At 38.5% G+C, this 23,731-nt stretch overlaps 1 protein-coding gene across 1 annotated transcript in view; it reads right to left on the bottom strand.

The window, feature by feature from the left end:
* Positions 1-23,731, bottom strand: part of LOC126167469 (cell division cycle 5-like protein) — a 95,293-nt gene that overhangs the window by 50,676 nt on the left and 20,886 nt on the right. Inside the window, exon 3 of the mRNA XM_049920479.1 lies at positions 14,455-14,585. Within this exon, the coding sequence (XP_049776436.1) occupies positions 14,455-14,585 (131 nt within the window). The remainder of the gene's footprint in view (positions 1-14,454; positions 14,586-23,731) is intronic.

The raw sequence follows: 23,731 nt of genomic DNA, 5'->3' as shown, positions 1-23,731 counted from the left end.
ATGTCATAGTCTTTACTCTGTTGTATAGTAAGTCGTATCTTCCCTTCCTGTCCAGTTCTTCAATTTCATCACATTCCTCTTTTAGCCATTTCTTCCTAGCTAGCTCTGTTTCTCTTCGCAGTTCGTTATTTAACCTTTGGTATATCTTTCTTGCATCTTCAGTGTTCTTGTTTTTCAATTTTCTTCTCTCCTCCATCTTGGAAATCATTTCTTGTGTGACCCATGGTTTTTTTGACCTTTTCCCTTTCACATATCCTATATTTTGCTGTCCTGCTTTAATGATTCCTTCTTTCAGCATATTCCAGTACTCGTTGGCATTATCAGGTGCTTCTTTGTCTCGTAATGTGTTTAGAAAGTCCCAAGACAGCATTTCTGTAATTTGTTCTTTGTTGGACCTTATCTTCTCTAAATCCCACTTCTTCGCCATTGTCGCCTTTTTCAGTTTTTTCATTCTTATTTCTATTTCTGCCATAAGTAAGTTGTGGTCACTATTAATATCTGCACCTGGTAATGTGTGCACCTTCCTGATTCCATTCCTGTATCTTTCTTCTACCAGTATAAAATCGATTTGGTTTCTGTATTTATCCCCTGGTGATTTCCAAGTGTGTGGTTCTTGAACCATGTGTTTGCCACTATCAGTTGCCTTTCCCTGCAGAAGTCAATTAACCATTCACCTCTGTCATTTCTCTTTCCAAGACCATGACTGCCTACTATGTTTCCCTCTTTCCCTTCTTCCACAATGGCGTTCCAGTCTCCCATTACTATTTTGCAGCATTTTTTATTTTCGTCCATTATTCTCTCTATTACATTGTACGTTTCCTCTACAATTTGGTCATCATGTTCTGAAGTTGGCATATACACCTGGACAATCAGTAAATCGTTTGTGCTCCTTTCAGCCTTACACCAATAACCCGGTCATACATATTCCACACATTTAGCCAATTCCTTTGTCATAATCATTCCTACTCCATTAATTCCTTTTACTTCTCCTCCTGAGTAGTAGAATACATATTCATCTGACTGCAACTCTCCATGTCCATTCCATCTTACCTCAGCAACTCCTACGAGGTCCATATGATTCTTTTCCATCTCTCTTTTAAGGTTTTCTAGTTTTCCTGCTTGTAGCAGAGTTCTGACATTCGAGTTACCAATTCTCGTTTTGATTTTTTTGCACACATATACACATGCACAACTACATTGTCCTGGCAGACCACATTGGGGTGGCACTGCAAGTATAGTGGGAAGGTGCAGAAAGGAAGTGAGGGTGAGACATGAACACTGGGTAGGAAGAGCAGTAAGTGCACAGAATACAAATGTACCATTGGTGAGCTCATTCTGGCCACAGTCAGGAAGAGTAGTGCACAATGTACAATAACACGGAGGACTGGATTGGGAGGCAAAGAGATAAGAGAGGAAAAGGGAGACTGAGCACTAGAAGGTGCAAGAGTGCAATGAATGAAGTTAAGGCAGAGAGATAACAGAGGAAGAGGGAAACTGAGCACTAGAAGGTGCAAGAGCGCAATGAATGAAGTTAGAATCGTGAGACAGGGGTGGATGCGACTGTGAGGCAGAGACTGACGCCAAGAGGATTATGACATCCGATTTATAAAATTAAGAGAGGTTGGTTGGTGTTGGGGGAAAGAATACAAGTCGTAAAGGAGCCACTAAAATTGAGCATGCTGTGTTCAGCAGCATGTCCCATCACTGGATGGCCAGTAATGCTCTTGGCCACAGTTTGTCAATGGACTGCATATTGGTGGTTAAGTCCACACAAAATTCTGCACAGACGTACAGCAGAGCATACCAGGTCTGTTTAAAAAAACTTCAGAACATTTGTAATTTTGCGCCAATGGCATGTTGGAGAGAAATGCAGTCGGTATATCTGCACACGCCTGTGTTTAATGTGTAACTGCTGGAAGTTTCACTGTTGTATGTCTGTTAGCTATTGTTCAGTGCTATATTGACTAGAATGTTGTGTTGTACAGTTTGCAGATTTTGACATGGCAGACTTAGAGGCCCAACACATCTACATTAAATTTTGTGTGTAACTCAAGAAAACCTTTACAGAGACACACCAAATGATGCAGGAATCCTATGGTGATGAGTGTTACAAGCAGTTCACACAGTTTAAAAAGGTCAGACTGAAGTTAAACACAACCACCTTCTGGCGCCTACCTATTGTGCTCATGTCAGGAACATCAATGATATTGTGTGCGCCAGTCGAAGACTGACAGTCCAAGAGATAGCAGAAGAACATAACATTTCAGTTGGATCATGTCGTGAAATCCTGACTCAGCATCTTGGTATGCATCATGTTGCCGCCAAGTTTGGCCCGCAGCTCACGAGTCAAGACAAGAAAGACTTTCACCTTGCAATCTGTGAAGAGCTTTTGGATCATGCAAATGAGAATAAGATGTTCCTTAAGAGAATCATAACTGGTGATGAAATGTGGGTCTATGATTATGATGTTGAGACTAGTGTTTAATTTCAGAATGGGTCAGGAAAAATTATCCAAACCAAAAAAAAAAAGCTCATTACAGTAGGTCAAATGTCAAAGCCATGCTGTCAGTTTTCTTTAACTCTGAAGGATTAGTTCATCAAGAATTTGTGCTACAGGGACATAAATGTTAATTAATAGTACTATTGGGACATGTCAGGAAGACTGCAAGAAAATGTGAGAATGAAACAGCCTGAAATGTAACGAGACAATTCATGGTTCTTTCATCATGATAATACATCCACATATTCATTTCTGTTGGTGCGTGACTGACTGCACAAAAAATGAAACCACTGTGCTGCCTCATCCTCTGTACTCTCCAGACCTGGTCCCTGCGGACATCTTTTTTGGTTTCCATAATTGAAAACACCACTGAAAGGACGAAATAAAAAAGATTTGCAGACTGCGCTTCACATGATCCAGCAAGTGGTGTACCAGGACGGCTTCTGGAAGTGGAAACGGCATTGGAAGTGGTGTATCAATTGTGGAGGAGAGTATTTCAAAGGAGAGCACACACAATAAGTAAAAGGTAAGCACAGGAAAATTTTGTGGACAATGTTCCGAAATTTTTTAACAAATCTTGTATGATATGACTGTTTGCAGAGATGGCCCAGCCTGTGCCATAAATAGAGAAGAATGTGCTGGTTGTTTGAGTCAGACAGGTCTTGTACCTGGGTATTTTATAGTGGTATGACACATGCAGCAACGGGCATCCAAATTTCTGGCAGACCCTGGTTTTCTCATCCTATCAGCAAAGAAAGGATACACCACTCTTATGATGATGTGCAGTGATTACCAGACAGCAGGTTTCCACTAACTGTCCAACTTTGCCTACAAATGCTGACACAGGGATCCCATCCCACAAGCTCAGCACAATCTCCAAACCCGTTTGAAATTCTTACGCCTATCACATAATCTCTCCCCTTATCTGCCTTCTTGCACTAATTAATATAAACACACCCACCTTCTTTGTCTTCCCCAAAATCCATAAACCTAGGAATTCCCGGATCTACGATATTTCTGAACTGCGGCAAAAACTTAATAGTGGCACCCCCCACCTCATCAAGCGTTTGAGATAGGACATCAAAAATTTTAAAAAAATCAATTTTTCAAAAATATGTTCATTCTGTATGTTCTTCTTTCTGAAGAGTTCGATGTATAAAACTTATATGTTCGGGGACATGTAAGACATTATCTGGTCTTAAGGGTGCCATAGTGCAATGCCACATCTCTTCACACAGCATCCTTCTATCACACGTCACTAAATTTTGCTCTGTGAAATTCAAACATGTATATTTTGTAATGGAAGCCATCAAACTTATATTCACAACACTGGAAATTAAAATGTCCTGTGGTGCCTCTCCTGCTCCTAGTTGGCTGGTTTGACATCCTATCCCCTTAAATAAAAACACTTACATGTAATATTAAAATTTGCACTCTTTCTTGCCTATTATCTAATAGCTTTCTCTTCTGTGTGACATAAAATTAAATATAGTAGACATAAAATCAGTACAAACAAAATACAAACAAGATTGTACACATTCTTCAATCCTTAGGTCCCAGAATTTTTTCTCTCTAATCTTCCTGTAGCTTTGTATGAGTGCTTTCCTTTCTGTGAAAGAATGTATTACCTCATTAAAGTTCATCAAACGTTTTGCTACATGAAAAACCAAAATGTTGTTGTCTAATACTAAAAAGCTGCTAATATGAGTAGTACCCACAACTGGTGTGGTTTCTCAATTTGATTACCTCTATTTTGTCACTGTCTGCTGGGTAAAACGAAACAGGTCTTTTTAATATTGCAGCAGTTATAACAGACACCAAATACGTGAGACTCTTTTGATACAAATTATTTTTATCTACCTCATTTACATAAATAACATAACAAGATATAATTCATGAAGTACCAATATCAAATGCCTATTATGCCTACTACAAGTAAAAAGTTTTATGTTAGGAAATTGTTTCACATTTCATTCATACACTCCAGTTTCTCAAGCATGATATCAAAAAGTAATAGTACAAAATTTTTATACAAATTCAGAATCTTCATATTCTTCCACATTATTTGTGTGATGTTCCTATTTCTCCTCTTTCCTCCTCCTAACAAACAATCTTGTCATCACTAATTCTGTAACTGTTCCTGCCATTGTCAAAACTTATTCTCCAGTTAACTTCACTAACCCAGCCAGAAACACCAGTTTAGTTATCCCACATTTATTATCTGCTTGGGCATTATTAAGTGTTCATACAACACGTTTTCTGCGCCATTCCAAGAGTAGAACTTAAGCAGTCGCTGACCGAGGAATGTACAACTGGCCCTTAATTGTGTAGCGATCAGACAAACAATATTTTGTCAAAATTTCATTTTCTTGGGTACACCGAGAAGATTAATATGTAGTCTTTCCTGCCTGTTATTAATGTTAATCGTTTACTTCCACTCTGGTAGATGCTGGTCATCTGCACACAAACAAACAGCGATTGGCATTCACCTGTTCGGGTTTATTTGGCTGAGCTCGTATAGCCTGGTCGCCTTTTGTCTGTGGGAAAGGTTTTTTATTTATAGATGTGTCACGGATTCTTCTGGTAGAGACATTACGTCCACTATGCACACATTCCAAAATCAACTTATGATTCACTCAGAAATCAATTTATAATGTGTTCAAAAACTAACAGGGATGCATTTCAAAATCATATGACTAAATGATAGACCAACATGTGCTGGATTTAGGCATTTTGTGAAACAAGATTTTTATCTATGAATTTGGCACCCCCTGAAATTGTGGCCAGGACAGATACCCCAATTTTACCCCTCTTAGATCCAAGCCTAGGCATTCCAGATGCCTCGTTGCAGCTGGTTATTGTACTCACGCAGAAAGAATTTGGTCCTTGTTGACCAGTTATGTTTCCCCATTGCTCACAGCCCAAGCATGATATATCACAAACATGAACCACTTCCCCAGTGCCTCTGAAACCATCTCCGTTACCAATTGGATTGCTTCTTGTCTCTGGTGATAGCATCTCCCAATACACACTAACATTCCTCATGTCCATGGGCTTGCTGCTGCAGAGCACTACCTTTCCCAACATCATACCGATCCCAAACGTACCACCCCATTACTCACTTATAAACCTGACAAACTACATCCTTATGCGAAACTACATGGTGTCTCACAAAAGATGCATGGCAGGGGTCCTCAGGTCGCGTGGCACAGCCACCGGTCCCTACCACCATAGCCGCAGGCCACCGCCACACCTGGCTCTCAGACACTTAACTACCATACACAGCTGCATGCTTGGTTTCCCTGAGTTAAGCACAAACAATGTTGCCATCTGATTAACTTAAACTTACATTTATTTACAGCAGATGCTCAAAATTTGTCCCTCTGACATATCCTGAATACATTAGCAAACAACCAACAAATTTTGGCTGCCGAAATCTGAGAAATGACCGGCCGAACCTTGTCTTCCATCTCTTCGAGCATTTGGTGATTGGTTGCATACACCTCGTCTTTTTAACATTCCCTCAAGATAAAAATCACACAGATTTAGATCTGGCGAATGAGGAGGCCAGTCAATTATCCTACCATCAAAAACACTTTATACTGCTGTCACAGAAGCATTGGAGATGTGTGGTCTTGCACTGTCACACATGAAATAACTATACATCATTTTGTTAGGCATTAGGTCTCAAAAAAAGGATGCAGTATATTGTTCACATACCTGTCAGAGCATATTGTTCAATTTGTCTTGCACTAATTGCGCACCACGCCCGTTTTCACATCATGCAGATTTTGGGAGCTCCAACGTCAATTGTTCTGAATATTTATGTACCCTGACAAATGCAGCCATGCTTAACCAGAAAAAAAAGCATCTCAGGATCAATTTCCCCATTGTGCACAGACTGTAACAGCCAGCTGCAATAAGGACGTCGAGCAACAGTATCAGAATTCCTCAGTTGATGCACTACCTTTATTTTGTATGGCTTCAACTTCAGTTTGTGCACAGCTCTGAGCACGTGCTATTGACACACCGGTCTGAAGTACCAAATGGCGCAGAGATTTTCTCGCTTCTTTCTTGAGGCCTCTTCTATCTCATCTAACTTATTTTTGGTTAAACACTAGATTCTCTAGGCCTTAGTTTGTGTAACACAGATCCAGCCCCTTGGAATTTTTTCACTAACCTGCACGCTGGCAAATCATTAGGAACATGCACACCGGTAAATTTTCATATGAATTTAAGCCAACATTCCGCATACAATTCTGTTTTTGCATAGGTGAACACAAGAAACACTTGTTGATCCTTTGTGTATACCATACTGGATGGAAACTCGACAGGAAACTCAAAACAAAACACCTGTACACTCAAAGTCGCAGAGTATACACAATACCCACAATGATGTTCCTGCCCGATGACTGGGCCCAGTGACATAAGGGCAAGGAAAGCCCCAGACTCTGCGCACTTGCAATAATGATGTCTAGCAACAATATTTGAAGCAATTAAACTTGAAAAAAAAAACTCAAAAGAAAACACCAGTACACACAGTTGCACAGTGCAGAGGGCACGTGTGAAGTATTGGTGTCTGAGAACTACGCTTAGCGACAACCAGCAGATGTGGCGGCAACAGCCAGCAAACATGCCGCACTACCCGTAGACCCCACCCAGATACCTTTTGTGAGAGACCTTGTACACCTCCCTTGAGGGGAAGACATACAAAAAATTTCATGGCGCAGCCTTGGGCACTCTCTTATGCCAGTTTGTTTATAGGCTATCTCGAATAAATGTTCCTAGCCACTTAAAGTCCCACACATCTTGTATAGTTCATGTTTATTTATGATTCTTTTATGATAAAGACCTAGGACCAAGACACTTCTTTCTTCCACAGCCTCAAAAACTCTGCTATCCTCTTCACTTCGCTTGATCGTCCTCAGCCCAGAATGTCACCTTTTTGGCTGTTGACCACCACTTCTCTGATTGCTCCATTAAAATCTCTATGCATATCAAATCCACTCAGCATCATACCAGCATTTTGATAATTTCCATGCCTTCCAAACTAAAATGTCTATCCATTATAGTCTTGTTACCCATGAACAGCACATCTGCAGTAACGTATAATCCCTTGCCCAGTATCCTGAAGGTCTTATTAAGGCCTTCACAGACAGGTATTACACACACATCCCCTCCTCACATACCGATTTCCTCACAAACTTTTAAATCATTTTAAATAAAATATAAGATTGGATAGAAAACTAAGATAAATTTCTGTGAAGCACCATGAAATTTTGTTAAGTGGCACAACTGAAGATAAGTGTGGTTTTTGTAACAGTTCTGTTCAAACTTTGAAACAAATGAAATGATGGCTGTTTTAATTTACTGGTTTTATACATTTCCCTGAAATCAGAATTGTGCATTAATAAATATTTTCATCCAAGAAAAATTGACTGCTGCCTTACACTAAAGTGTATTACAAGAAACTCATGTGAACACTTGCCTGCACTCAATACTATGTGCTGCTAAATAAATTAATTTAATGTGAGAACGTAGGCCAGACACATTCAGGATGCATTGTTGAGCTTGCTTCTCAAGAAATAGTTGATAAAATTCATGTTCTCATCGTATATCATTGCATTCAGATTTGTGAGACTGATGAGATGATGAATGTCTCATATAAATATTTATTTAATAACCTGAATGAAGTATTACATACGTAGACTGAATGGACAATGAGTGTGCTGTATGTTCACTCAGTAGTAAAAAATACTCAAGGAAATATGTTGCAAAATCAGGTCTGGTAGAGCTGAAACACAATTTTGAAGGAGTTCTGGCATAGCTATGGAAGAAAAAAAAGGGGGGTTCTCCATTACACCTTGTGCACAAATTCGCATCAAAACAGAAGTTTGATGAAAGTGAAAATATAGCAAGAAATTTGTTAACAAAGTGATGGAAATGTCATTACTGGTACTCACAATTAACATAATTTGGAAAAGGATAAGACAGTGACTGGCTGTAAAATAGTAAAACAGTGACTCACTCTTATTATATAAATTTACTAGACAATTTCCGTAACAAACTGAAGTGGGAAAACCTGCAATAAATATGCAAAAAATGTATTGTTTCACCATGACAATTTGACAGTTTTATCAAGGGCCATTGGAAGGAAAAAAAGGCCGCTAGGGTTCAACACCCAGTTCGCAAGATCGTTAGAAATTGTCTAAACGTTTGAAGTTGATGAGCAACATTATATGCATATACACAGAAAAGGCTGCTAATTTTAATATTTATTTTTATTTTCACTGGACTGGTGTCTGGCTACATGCCCATCTTCAGATGACAAATGATTCACTATTGTTTCCTCAAAGAATTTTTATACTTTTTTTTTCAAATTTTACTTCAACTTTTTACTGCTTTTTGGCACATCCTTAGTCCGTTATCAGGATGTGCTGATAACCAATTAAAAAAAAAAAAAAAGCAATTCTGTGGTGGTAAAACGGTAAATTATCTGACTGCTGGAGTTGAGCATGTAGCCTGATATTGGTAATGTGAAGATAAAATAACCAAAAAAAAAAAAAAAAAGCAGCTTTGCCTGTGTACGGCGTATGTTCATAATTTCTTATCAATGGTGTGTTGGAGCAAAATGTGGTTGGCACCCTTGCACATACCTGTGTTAAATGTGTAACTGCCAGAAGTTTCCATGCTGTATGTCTGTTAGCTAATGTTTAGTGCTGTACTGAGTAGAACATTGTGTTGCATAACTTGCAAATTTTGAAAGCCGTAGTTAGAGGAGCAATGTGTCTGCATTAAATTTTGTGTGAAACTCAAGAAAACCTTTACAGAGACACACCAATTGATGCAGGAAGCCTACAGTGATGAGTGCTTAAGCCCTACTCAGTGTTAGGAATGGTTCACATGGTTTAAAAATGGCCAGACATAAGTTAAAGATGACCTTCATTCAGAATGCCCTTCTACATACACCGACGATGCCCATAAATAAATTCTCAAATCTACAAACAGCTTTTAATATCCACCATTCTTTGTCGTATTTAGAAACAAAGTTGCTTTGCTACCGCGAATCACATGAATGTTTCTAGAATTTCCAATACTTCATTGGTACTGTTAAGTTAAATGAGCATTCTATAAATAAAAATGCTGTATCTTTTGTAATGGTAAAACTTCACTGGACTGGAAATCCATAGTTAACGAACTTTCCTAAATTCACAGAATTTATCTGTAACTCTAACTACAACTCAAATAGATATGCCCATCAATAGAGAAATGCTTAAAAATGTATTATTCATCAGCTCCAGTGTAACAGGCACCAGCATAATGTATTTGTTAACATAACTGTCCAAAGCCCACATTTGCTTGGACACCAGCATCCTCACAACTGATTATTATTTAGAAAAGTATTCCTTTATGTTCTCTCTCTCTCTCTCTCTCTCTCTCTCTCTCTCTCTCTCTCTCTCTCTCTCTCTCTCTCTGCTGTGTTAGATGATTAAATGGCTTGTATGTATTTCAGACAAATGGATAAATTAAAATTCTATGTCTTTTTTTTATTTTTAATCAAATATTACCACCTAAAATTCATACAAATTTGGTGAAGAATAATAGGGAAAAGGAATAGATTTCTGCAACTGTTACTTATTTACTCACAAACTAGTTCTTGGACTCAAGGGATAACTGAAAGTTACAGCCACAGTAAAATAATGCTCAACATACTGAGATACTGGTGACACAGATACAGATTTCTTATAAAGGAAAGCATTACGTTTGGAAAATACACAGTATATTATTACATTTTAAAGTTATTAGTAAAGTTTATTTTGATTTGTTATCTGTTTTTCTGAAACATACACAATTAAAATTTTATTGAACAGTGAGGAAAAAGGATACTGTGTTTGTTAATTTAAAACTAAACTAGCATTCAGTGCCATATGTTTATTGGTTTCAAGTATGTCCAGTAGTGGCACATTTATGCTTTTTTTTAAAGGTATATAGCAACTAAATGCACAATGTATGGATTGTTGTCTGTTAAAACATGTTCCGCAAACATTGCATCTTTGTTTCCTAGTCTTCCCTGTCATTTTCCTGCCATGACAACCCAACTGCCACAACTCTGTCTGGTTGACCCACACATACTTTCCAGTTCTTGCACATAATCTTACATATAGCAGTTTGTACCAAAAGTTACATTGTATCTCTAATATTGAATACTACCTTCCAATGTTATTGTCATTGTAAAATGTTGGTTCATTCTTATAAGATTTTCACTTTTTTGCAAGGCTATTTGAAATTTTACCAACCAAAAGCTCGTGGATTTTAAATGACTTGATGCAGCTGGAAGCTTGAGAGAATGTTATCAGTATATATCGCCACAAAACCATGAATTCATATGTTATCAGTCACATCAGATCTATAGCCATTACTGAAAGTGAAAAGTTTGATTGTTCATAATACTGTTTGACATTCTGATTCAGATAACGGAACAGATATGAGGTGATGCACCATGGAATTGTAAGCTGCATGTTTTTGATTTATTGTGTGCTGTACTGTAATATGCAATTTCCCAGCAGTATGGGCTACAGATAACTCTTAACACGTAATATTGTTTGTGGAGTCAACTTTTAAACACTTTCTGAAAACAAAAGTGGAGACCGAGTGAGGTGGCACAGTGGTTAGCACACTGGACACATTCGGGAGAACAACGGTTCAAACCCATGTCTGGCCGTCCAGATTTAAGTTTTCCGTGATTCCCCTAAATTGCTTCACGGAAAAGCCAAGACGGTTCCTTCAAAAGGGCATAGATGACTTCCTTCTCATCCTTCCCTAATCTGATGGGAAGCATGACCTCACTGTTTTGGTCTGCTCCTCCAAATCAACCAACCAACAAAAGTGGATTTACATACAGAGAATTTTATAAAACTTTTTACTTCAGAACACTTGTTTATTGCTGTCAAACATGGAAGTGAATCACCGCATGCCTTATTAAATAACCACAGTATTATGAAGAAAAAGATGGGTTTTAAACATGCCATTGATGAACCACTACAACTGACAAACACATGGTGCTTCATAATGGTAATGAACCAATGTAGCAATTGAAGCTGATTACTCTCACGGTTGAGAGAACATGTAAATGGTCTTTTGCTGGCATAATCAGTAGTCAGCTACCTTCAACATTTCTAGGCTACTATTGTCCATTATTTTAACCAGACACTATACACAGAAATTCATATATCCATATTGCATCTTGCTGAACTTTCAGAAATATATATTACAACCAAAAAATAAGTGATTATTTCTATCACTTGCTGCTTCTTTGTTTGCCAGTGGCAATGACATCTCTCTCCATATTGGTATTGTATTATTATCCACACTATCTTTTTATTCATTGGTTAAAATTTTTTGTACACTCATATCACTCCATCCTCCTCTCAATTTTTGAAACATCTCTTGTATCAATTATGAATTTCAGATAAAATTGCGATATATATCCTTTTAAAGGTATCCTATCACAATGAACTCCGGATTTACAAACTTCAATACATTTCATTGCATCATGAAAGCAGTTCTTTAACAAAATAATCAAACATAAGATTCCATTTTGGATTCTGAATTAATGTTTTTGTAAAGTGTGATCATGTTCATCTGGAATTTCAGAAACAAAAAACTATAATTTCAACCTTGTAATTTATCAATTGTCTGGTAACTTGCCTTTAAACCAAATAACTTGTTGCCAAATTTTTTTGTTATATAGTATAATGATAAATATTTCCGCAACTGAAGTCTCAATACTGAAACACATTATCACTCAAGTGCTAGTCAGCAATGTGATATTGATAACAAGATTTGCAAGAGAAATTAGTCACTCGTGTAGTTTGCATGTTACACCCTATTAAAACACTAGTCTAAACTGTTATAACCCAACTTCTTACTAGATTTCAGTGACTTCAGAGTGTTATTCTTGAAGCATTTCACCCTTCCTGAACCTTAAAACTTCAATTCTGTGAGGTTCATTTTTTAACCTGCAACGCAGTATCTGATAAGAGTAATTCCAAGACAAGCTGTTCTCTGACTTTCAGTCTTCCTTTAATCCCTGCTTCCTCCTCCATGGATTCCTCTTTCCAGGTTCTTTTTCTGTCAGTAGATCACAGGAAAAAATAAAGCCAGATTATAGAGGAGTTGTAAGTTTTCTGACCGTATATACTCTATTATAATTCTGCTTATCTTCTCTACTTGGTTTTTGTATATTAGCTAAGTATAGTAACTGATCTACCTCACATTTAAAAAAACTGTGATAACAGAGCAAAATTCTCACACCAGTTTATACCCACAATCAATTACAATAAAGTTAAAAGTTATTTCCTGTATTGTTGTAAGTTCATTTGAGTCAATAACAGCTTTTAAATTACTGAAACTGAAACCTAATTTTGGATGTTAGCATTTTCAAGGAATCTTACCATATCAACCTTTCCTGAAGATCAACATTCCTATAAACCCTTGTCTATCATATTCCACTTTCCGTAAACACAGAATGAATTTGAGCACAATCCCTAACAGAATACCGGTCTACCTACTCATCTTGACTATCTACCAGTTTCTTAATAATGTTGTCACTAGCATCTTAACTGCACATATTTATTTATTTATTTATTTATTGTAACAGTTCTTCCATCTCTGTTAATTGTTTATCCTGCTACTCAAAGTTTTGCTATGCCAAAATCCACTGACTTATCTTCCAACATATGCAGCTGCAGTCCTATATGCCAAAACGTCTGAAGTTCTAAATGAAACATGGATTACAGATTTGCTTTAAATAAATTTCAGTCTCTTCAAATACTGGTAATTTTGACGTAGGACATCAATTATATTTCAAAATGTTGGACTGTTATTGCAGTTTGTTACAGTAAATAACTGTACTGACTTCTAAAATATAAATTACACCAGTGGTGGCAATTCTAGCATTATGAACAAAGATATAAGTGCTACCTGGAATCCAACCTCTGTTTCCATGTGGCATGGACAGTAGTGAAATCACTACAATGACACACACTGTAAATTGTTTTGCTTGCAGCTACAGTAACAAAATGCCACATTGCCTTTCATTCAGTTAGTGTAGTAGAATTGCCAGTTAAAAAAACGCCAAATACACAATATGTTATGTAATATGGTTTTTAGGGGCAGAAGATTACAAAGCTGCTGACATTCATCACAACATTTGTGCTGTATACAGACTAAATGCAATAAGTGAAGTAGTTTAGCATCATCAGTGGTGTCATTTCTTTAGGAGGTGAAGAACAGATGATCAACACAATGACAAAAGTGGCTGTCTGTCAAAAACTAATATAGTAAATTGATCAAAAATCATGAAAAAAGCATTTCACAACTTTTCAATGGTTTGACAGCTTTCAGCAGATTTCTGTGAGTGTTTTAAATGGAAGTGTGATAGACAGTATTGTAAGCTCTGTGCTTGTTGGATTCCTGAACAGAACTGTGAGTAGTGGATGACAAGGCATATGCTCAACTCACTAAAAGATGCAATTCATGCTTGAATCTGAAAGGTGAATTCAAGTTTTTTCTTATAAATTTGTTTCTACAATTTCAGTATTATATTTATAGTCAATGGAGGAGGTTACTTTCCAGGGCACTAGCATATTGAAGCACCAAATTATACAAAAAGCACAGTTGTAAGATTTTTCTGATCACTTCGCCTGGAATATTCTAGCCCTTTCTTTACAGCTTAACAGAAGTTACAGCCAGCATAACAGCAAGTGAACATCTAAATATAATTCTTATATCAGCTATTAAATGTCTTTCTTACAATTACATTTCTTTTTCATTAGTACAACTAATAAGGGGCATGAGCCAAACAAGTATCGTGTGGCAGCCCATACATGGACAGGAATCAACACATTTTTAAAAAAGGGGAAAGAAAACAAAAGTGTGGACCTAGAACCCACCATCCTCATCCATATCCTTTGGATCAGGTCTTGCTGGTTTTGTTTCAGGGTTTGGGTCAATCTCTCCTGGCTTTAATTTACGTGGGTCATCTGCAGCATCCTCCCCTTCTTCCTTCTTCTGTGCCTGGTCCCTTTAAAAAAGATGGGGAAAAGTTGTAAATGGAGTATTTTTGTTTGGCATATGGCTCATTCCATATCATATTTTTCAGACAAGCTCATCCACCATCTTAGAATTGGATGAACTGGGTTATTTGTTCTCACTGTGGAGATGATTAACCATAAAAATTTTTACCATTTTATCTCTCTGATTCTATTTTACGGCATTTCAAAATGCGTTGGCACAGAACGACAGCGTCAAACAATAAAGCGTTACTTGTGAGGTTCTGTATCTAATTCGATAAAAATGGAACCATTTAGGGTCACTTTCCATCTGTCTGTCCGACAGTTAAAAACTTTTTACTCAGTATCAGGTGGATGTATTATGTTGAAATAATTTATGTCACATACCAAGGCCTATCGTCGCTTGGTAGTGTAAAAATATGGAAACTGCATGTCAATGCAATCAAGAGATACAACTATTTATGTCACATATTTTGCTACTCACAAACTCACTCATCAAAATCTGTAAAGTATTTCCCATTGACTTAGAATCATGAAATTTGGCATGCAGCAAGCTTTTACTATAAAAGTAAAGAAAAATCAAAATACTGTTCATTTGTAATTATACAGGGTGATTCAAAAAGAATACCACAACTTTAAAAATGTGTATTTAATGAAAGAAACATAATATAACCTTCTGTTATACATCATTACAAAGAGTATTTAAAAAGGTTTTTTTTCACTCAAAAACAAGTTCAGAGATGTTCAATATGGCCCCCTCCAGACACTCAAGCAATATCAACCTGATACTCCAACTCATTCCACACTCTCTGTAGCATATCAGGCGTAACAGTTTGGATAGCTGCTGTTATTTCTCGTTTCAAATCATCAATGGTGGCTGGGAGAGGTGGCCGAAACACCATATCCTTAACATACCCCCATAAGAAAAAATCGCAGAGGGTAAGATCAGGGCTTCTTGGAGGCCAGTGATGAAGTGCTCTGTCACGGGCTGCCTGGCGGCCGATCCATCGCCTCGGGTAGTTGACGTTCAAGTAGTTACGGACAGATAAGTGCCAATGTGGTGGCGCTCCATCCTGCTGAAATATGAATTATTGTGCTTCTTGTTCGAGCTGAGGGAACAGCCAATTCTCTAACATCTCCAGATACTGTAGTCCAGTTACAGTAGCACCTTCGAAGAAAAAGGGACCAAAAACTTTATTGGCTGAAATGGCACAGAAAACGTTCACCTTAGGCGAGTCACGTTCACACTGAGTTGTTTCCCGCGGATTCTCAGTGCCCCATTGTCGTCGATTCACTTCTGCCATACTCAATAACACAAAAAGCTTTCTGTTGAGCGGTCGCCATCTTAGCATCAACTGACGCTGACACCTAGTCAACAGCGCCTCAAGCGAACAAATGTACAACTAAATGAAACTTTATAGCTCCCTTAATTCGCCGACAGATAGTGCTTAGCTCTGCCTTTTGTCGTTGCAGAGTTTTAAATTCCTAAAGTTATGGTATTCTTTTTGAATCACCCTGTATCACAAGAAAAAAATATTTTTTTCTCTAATCATATCCAACTGTTTGTCTGTTTTCTCCTCAACAACAGATAGAAGTATCAAGTTGAAACAAATGTCACATACTAATGTGTACTGGCCATTGAAGGTGTACAAGCTTCTAAGTCAATGCAATACAAGGATAAGGCAACTTATGTAAAAAATTTTCATACTCGCAAATTCATCCATTAATACCTATACGATACTTCCCGTTCCACAGTGTCATGAAATTTAGCAAGACACAAGGTTTCACAGTACAAATAAAGGAAAATAAGCAGAAAATTCTTATTTTGTAGTTAAATCATGCAAAAAAACATATTTCTTTTGTCATTTGTTCTCTAACTTCCAAGTTAAAAATAAAACATTCTCGAAAGTGTTGGAAACCCCAGGACCAATATCTTACCAGTATCAGTATTGATTGATTAGAGCAATAATCATACAGATCTCAGTTCCAAGGATGAATAATTAAGTTTGTACGAAACCATCAGAGCTTGAGTCCTACTTGCACATGGCCAATTTTTTATTTATCCTCCATATAACGTAAAATTTGGCGGTTGTGCACTCTATAGTATAAAGGACTTACATTTTTTGTATTTTATTTTGCAAAAAATATGATTCACCACAGCACTGAATATATCATAATGGGGAACTGATGAGGCCCACAATTTTCTTGCAAAGTAATCCTCACATCACAGTCTATCACTTGAGAAAATAAAATTAATGTTTTTTTGGTCCTTCATTATTTATTGGTTTTGTAACAGATAATAAAAACAGAAAATAAAATTAATGCCTTTTTGTTCCTGCATTACTTGTTGGTTTTGTAACAGATAATAGTTTTTCATTTTTTTTTGAGAACATAAAATAATCAATCGAAATTTCGAAGGTCCTGGATAATATCCTCTCATTTGGGCCAACAGAAATAACTGTAGAGGTCCCGAAGGATGCATGCATCACATGGTAACATCATTTCATGCTGTGATTTGCATCTTATAAAAAGGAAATAATTTTATCTATTGAAAGAAACTGTAACTGAGTGTTTCACTTGCTAACATGAAATATTGAAAAGGAAAAAATATAACAACAATAAGATCATGAAAAGATAAGACTGCTACTCACCATATGCAGGAGATGTTGAGTTTCGGTCAGGAACAAGGAAAAGATTGTTATACATTTAAGTTTCTGGTCAGAAGGCCTTCTGAAGTAGAAAATATGCACATATTCACACAAGCACAAAACTCTCTCTCTCTCTCTCTCTCTCTCTCTCTCTCTCTCTCTCTCTCCCCTCCCACTTACACACACACACACACACACAAAACTCTGCTGTCTCAGGCCACTGAGGCCACACTGTAGACTGCAATTGCACCTCGTCACCCGATGGGAGAAGCCATCTGGCGGGGGTGGTAGGTGTAAGGAGGAGACTGGGAAAGGTGGGAGGGGGGGAGGAGGATAGCAGGGCAATGGTGGAGAGAGTGTACTGCTGCTTGCTGAAACATGTAAGGATTGGTGGGGACAGGATAAGGCTTCTAGATGCCATTGAGAGATTTAGGATTGGGAAGAGAGGGGGGAAGAAGCGAAAAAAGAGAAAAGTAGAGGAGAGGAAACAAGAATACTGGGTATGTCAATGAAACAGGAGGCAGTGAAGTGCTGGAGTGTGAGAACGGAATAAGCAGGCGAAGGTTGAGGCCAGGGAGGTTATGGGACAGCATGCTGCAGAGAGAGTTCACACCTGCACAATCCAGAAAATCTGGTGTTGGTAGCAAGCATCCAGAGGGCATGGACTGTGAAATGGTCACCTAAGCACATCACATAGTGTTGCGCAGCATGTTCAGTAACTGGGTGGTCCAGCTGTCTCTTGACCATTGTTTGTCAATAGCCATTCATGCTGACAGACAACTTGTCAGTTGTCACACCTGTGCAGAAAGCATCATAGTGGTTGTGGCTTAGTTTGCAGACCACATGACTGCCTTCACAGGTAGCCCAGCCTCTGATGGGACTGGAGACGACTGTGATCAGTCTGGAGTAGGTGGTGGTGTGTGGATGTACGGGACAGGTATTTCATCTAGGTCTACAGCAGGGACATCAGCCACGAGGCAGTGGGTTGGGAGCAGGGAAGGACAAGAATACTGGGTAGGTTCGGTGGATGGTATAATACCACTGTGGCAGAGGTGGAAAGTATAGTGGGTAAGGTATTCCTCAGTTCAGCACACAATAAGAGATAGCCAAAACTTGGTGAAGAATGTGATTGAGTTGCTCCAGTCCTGGGTGGTACTGAGACGGAGGGATTGCTACTTTGTGACTGGATGGTGGGTATGTGGGAGGTGGTTGGGAACTGGAGAGACAAGACAAAGGAGATCTGTTTCTTGACAAGGTTGGGAGAGCAATTTCAGTCTGTGAAAGTATCAGAGACCCTTGGCATGTATTAATAGTTTTTCAGTATGTCACAAAAATTTATCATCTGAAAAAAAGAGTAAACTCTGAAGTTTCTGCAGAAAATTTTCAGAAATCTGCTGTGATTCAATTACAACTAAATGAATCTGCAATTAAAAGAAAAGTATTCATACTTAATAATAAAACTGGAAAGATTAATGTGGCTTACACTCTGGTGTAAAATACCATTCCGAGCAAGCACAAATTAGCAAACACAAACTTCTTCCGAATACAATCAAAATGCCACATCAGGTCGATAAAAAAGAATACATTTAATTTTAGAAAACTACGTCTTCATAAAAACAATTTTAATCTGTGCTGAGTGGCCATTTTTGCACTTAGGTATGAGAAAAAAAAAAGTGTGATGTCATGGAATGGGAAGATCAATGATTAGCTCAAAAAGAAATTTTATTTAGATGCATAGGAAATCAAATATTATCTGCATGGATTTGTTTCAGTTTTGTAATATTAACGTCACCATACGTAGTTTGTAAATATTTAAACAGAACATGATGTTAAAATACAATTTATGGATCTTCAGGACCTTCACCATCATTCCATTGGCCCAAATGACACCTTCTGCCCTGTTCCCATTCATCATGTGTTTGATAATAGAGGAAAGCATATGTGGTCTATTCAGAAAAAACATGTTACTGTTATAAATTATGTCCACCGTATGGAGCGCTGTTTAAAAACTTGGCCTTTCTTTAAATACTGTTGCTTTTATAAATTTAATCACTTACAATTTCAATTATGTCAAAAGTATATTACTGAGAAACCTCGAAATTTTGATTATTTATCTTGTGATCTCAAGAAAGAAAAAAATTAAACGTAATTATTTGCTATAAAAACAAAAAAACAACAAAAATAATTATATTTTCTCATGTAGTAGACAATGATTTGAGAATCATTTCACAAATAAAAAATTTATGGAATATCCCTTCCTCTTTATTTCATATTTGATATAATGGTAAATTGTGTTTTTTACAAAATGAAATACAAAAGTAAAGTGTAAATTTTTTTCCAGTCTTCATGATTTTACTTAAAAGTATGAGCTTTTTCCCTACACTTCTTATACCGTGTAGTACACAACCTGCAAATTTCACTTTATTTGGATGATTTAAAAAAAAAAATAATAATAATAATTTATTTTGCGCCATAACAATGTTAAAAGCAACAAAGCTACCAAATTTTGAAGTTGCATAAAATAGAAAATGAGAGAGAGGAAATGTAAAAATTCCATATGACTGTTAATCATATCCAGAGGGAGAATAAATAAGCAAGGTTTCATCAAAATCTAAAATAGTGCGTGAAAAACTGCTTTTTTTCTTGTTGGACTAACACACAACATATATGCAATAGTGAACTCTCAGGGTGCTTCCAGGACAGCTACCACAAGATAGGCCATGACTCGTGCACATGAAAAATGTCAACTCAAATGACAGTACAGGAAACACAATAACACTTTAAAGAGCATGTATTTCCATAACTACCCATTTTTCCAGAATAAAATATTTTCAGTTCATTAGCACATTATTTCATGACAAAATCCCAATTTCCATTTACCACTGTTAATAGTAGAATTTATTACTGTTGCTCAATTTTCATTTAGAATGGAAAATCCAGGATGGAACAGGATGGAATAATGAGAATGTTATGGAAAGGATACTTGCCACACACAACATAGTGGAGATGCTGAGGAAAAGCAAATTGGGTGGTGTGGGTAACGATGAGGCGGGGCAGAGAGGGGGACAGATAGCAGGACAGGAGTGGTGGACAGTAAAGTACCGCTTGTGGGAGCATACAGGAGGCCAGGAAGGTTATGGGAATGTAGCAAATATTGTCGGGAGAGTTCACACCAGCACAATTCAGGAAAGCTGGTGTTGGTAGGAAGGATTCAGATGACACAGGCTATGAAGCAGTGTTGCACACTGTGCTCAGCAACTGGCTTGTCCATGTGTTTCTCGGACACAGTTTGTCGGTGGCCATTCACGTGGACAAACGGCTTGTTGGTTGTCATGCCCATGTAGAATGCAGAACAGTGGTTGTAGCTTATCTAGTAGATCACATGACTGATTTCACAGATAGCCCTTCCTTTGATGGGATAGGTGGTGTTTGTGACAGGACTAGAGAAGGTGACAGCAGGAGAATGTGTGGGACAGGTCTATTACAGGGATCTGAGTCAAGGCGCAAGGTGTTGGTAGCAGGAGATGTGGGGATGAGTACCACTGTGGGAGGGGTGGGAAGGAAATTCCTCATTTCAGGTCATGATGAAAGGTACTCGAAACTCTGGGGGAGAATATGTCCTGGATGGTACTGAGTCACAGGTGAAAGCTCCTCTGTGGTCAGACAGTGGGACTTTGTGTGTATTTGGGTGACTGGAGAGATAAGGCATGGGAGATCTGTTTTTGTACAAGGCTGGGAGGGTAATTATGGTCTGTGAAGGCCACAGTGAGACCATTGGTATATTTTGAAAAGGACTGCTCATCACCACAGATGTGATGGCCACAGGTGGCTGGGCTGTGTGGTAGGTACTTCTTGGTATGGAATGGGTGGCTGCTGTCGAAGTGGAGGAATTGTTGGTGGTTGGTACGTTTGACATGGATGGAGGTACTGATCTAGCCATCTCTTTGGTGGAGATTAACATTGAGGAAGGTGATTTGTTGGTTTGAGGAGGACCAGATGAAGCAAATGGGGGAGGAAGTGTTGAGGTTCTGGAGGAATGTGGATATCCATATCACAAAGATGTCATCAGTGAATCAGAATTAGGTGAGGGTTTTGGGATACTGGGTGGTTAGAAAGGGTTCCTCTAGACGGATCATGATTAGAGTGACACAGGATTGTGCCATGTGGTTGCCCATAGTCATACCCAAGATTAGTTTGTAAGTGATGCCTTCAAAGAAGAAATAATTGAGGGTGACAATATAGTTGGCTTTGGCAGATTAGGCAGGAGGTTGTAGGTTTGGAATCCATTGGATGTTGGTAAAAGTAGTGTCCGATAGCAGCAAGGCCATGGGCATTAGGGATGTAAGTGTAAGGGGAGGTGGCATTAATAGTAACAAGCAGGCCACCATATGATAAAGGAACAGGAACTGTGGAAAGCTGGTGGGGGAAATGGTTGGTATCTTTTATATAGGTGGGCAGGTTGCAGGTAATAGGCTGAAGGTATTGGTCTACAGGAGCAGAAATTCTCGCATTGGGGGCACAGTAACCAGCAACAATGGGGCATCTGGATGGTTGGGTCTATGGTTTTTAGGAAGCATGTAGAATAGGTGGTTCATGGTGTGGGTTCCTGGTATCATGTCCTAGTTCATGAACCACGGGCAACATATGAGTGGCCAAATAAGTGGTCCTGACAGTCGGGATACCAGTTACTTTGGAATAAGGCTGGGCATATCCGACATATTCCGAGTCGTGGCCACCTTTGTGTTCAGATGGCAAAGACTACCAAATCCACTGGTTAGTCCCTCAACCGTTAGGGGTAAAACTCAATGGGACCTGGGACAAGTAAGGCTAACAACCTGCTTCCCTGGTACTATAAATACGATGCTGGCAACAATCAGAGCAAAATGCCTCAAACCTTTGGAGGTGACGGAGTCCCACCTCTAATTGACAAACCAGGGACTCCTAAGATACGACTCGGCAAACGAATGGTAACCAAATGGGCAGCTATTAATATCAATGGGGGCTACTCTGGGAAGAAGGTAGAGCTGGCAGAGGCTGCAAGTAAGATGGGATTGGATGTTTTAGCTGTTAGTGACATTCGGGTAAGGGGTGAGAAAGAAGAGGAAGTGGGAGAATACAAGGTCTACCTGTCACGAGTCAAAGCAGGAATAGCACAATGGGGTGTAGGGCTTTTCATCAGGAAAGAAATGGAACCCAGTGTAGTTGCAATAAGGTATGTAAACGAACGACTGATGTGGATAGATTTGACAGTGTCTAGCAAGAAAATTAGGATTGTGTCAGTATATTCGCATTGCGAAAGGACAGATCAAGATAAGATGTATAGTTTTTATGACGCACTCAGTGATGTAGCTGTTAGAGTAAAGGACAAGGACAGTGTTCTGCTCATGGGTGATTTTAATGCCAGGATTGGAAATCGAACAGAAGGGTATGAAAAGGTTATGGGTAAATGTGGAGAGGATATGGAGGCCAACAGGAACGGGAAACAGCTTTGGATTTCTGTGCCAGTATGGGCTTGGTAATCACAAACTCCTTCTTTAAACATAAGAACATTCACTGGTATACTTGGGAAGGCAGGGGAACCAGATCTGTCATTGACTATATAATAACAGATCAGGAATTCAGGAAGGCTGTGAGGGACACACGTGTATTCAGGGGATTCTTTGATGACACTGATCACTATTTAATCTGCAGTTAAATTGGTATTGTGAGGCCGAAAGTGCAGGAGGTCAGGCCCGTGTGTAGGAGGATAAGAGTGGAGAAACTTCAGGATAAGGAAGTCAGACACAAGTACGTAACAGCGATCTCAGAAAGGTACCAGTTAGTTGAATGTAGTCAATTGCAGTCACTGGAAAAGGAATGGACAAGGTACTGGGACACAGTACTAGAAGTGGCCAAACAATATCTTGGAACAGTAGTGTGTAAAGGTAGGATGAAGCAAACAGCTTGGTGGAATGACACAGTCAAGGCAGCCTGTAAAAGGAAAATGAAGGCATATCAAATATGGCTACATACTAGAACTCAGGTAGACAGAGAAAGTTATGTCGAAGAAAGAAACAAAGCCAAACAGATAATTACAGCATCCAAGAAGAAATCTTGGGAAGACTTTGGAAACAGGTTGGAGACCTTGGGTCAAGCTGCTGGAAAACCATTTTGGAGTGTAATTAGCAGTCTTCGAAAGGGAGGTAAGAAGGAAATGACAAGCATTTTGGACAGGTCAGGAAAACTGCTGGTGAATCCTGTTGATGCCTTGGGCAGATTGAGGGAATATTTTGAAGAGTTGCTTAATGTAGGTGAAAATACGATCAGTAATGTTTCAGATTTCGATGTACAATGGGACAGGAACGATGATGGAAATAGGATCACATTTGAGGAAGTGGAGAAAATGGTCAGTAGACTGCAGTGCAATAAAGCGGCTGGGGTGGATGAAATTAAGTCAGAACTCATCAAATACAGTGGAATGTCAGGTCTTAAATGGCTACACAGGATAATTGAAATGGCGTGGGAGTCGG

The sequence above is a fragment of the Schistocerca cancellata genome, chromosome 1 (assembly GCF_023864275.1).
Source record: "Schistocerca cancellata isolate TAMUIC-IGC-003103 chromosome 1, iqSchCanc2.1, whole genome shotgun sequence".
Taxonomy (NCBI): domain Eukaryota; kingdom Metazoa; phylum Arthropoda; class Insecta; order Orthoptera; family Acrididae; genus Schistocerca; species Schistocerca cancellata.
The sequence above is the reverse complement of the archived record's forward strand: the minus strand, read 5'-3'. Positions and strand labels throughout refer to the sequence as shown.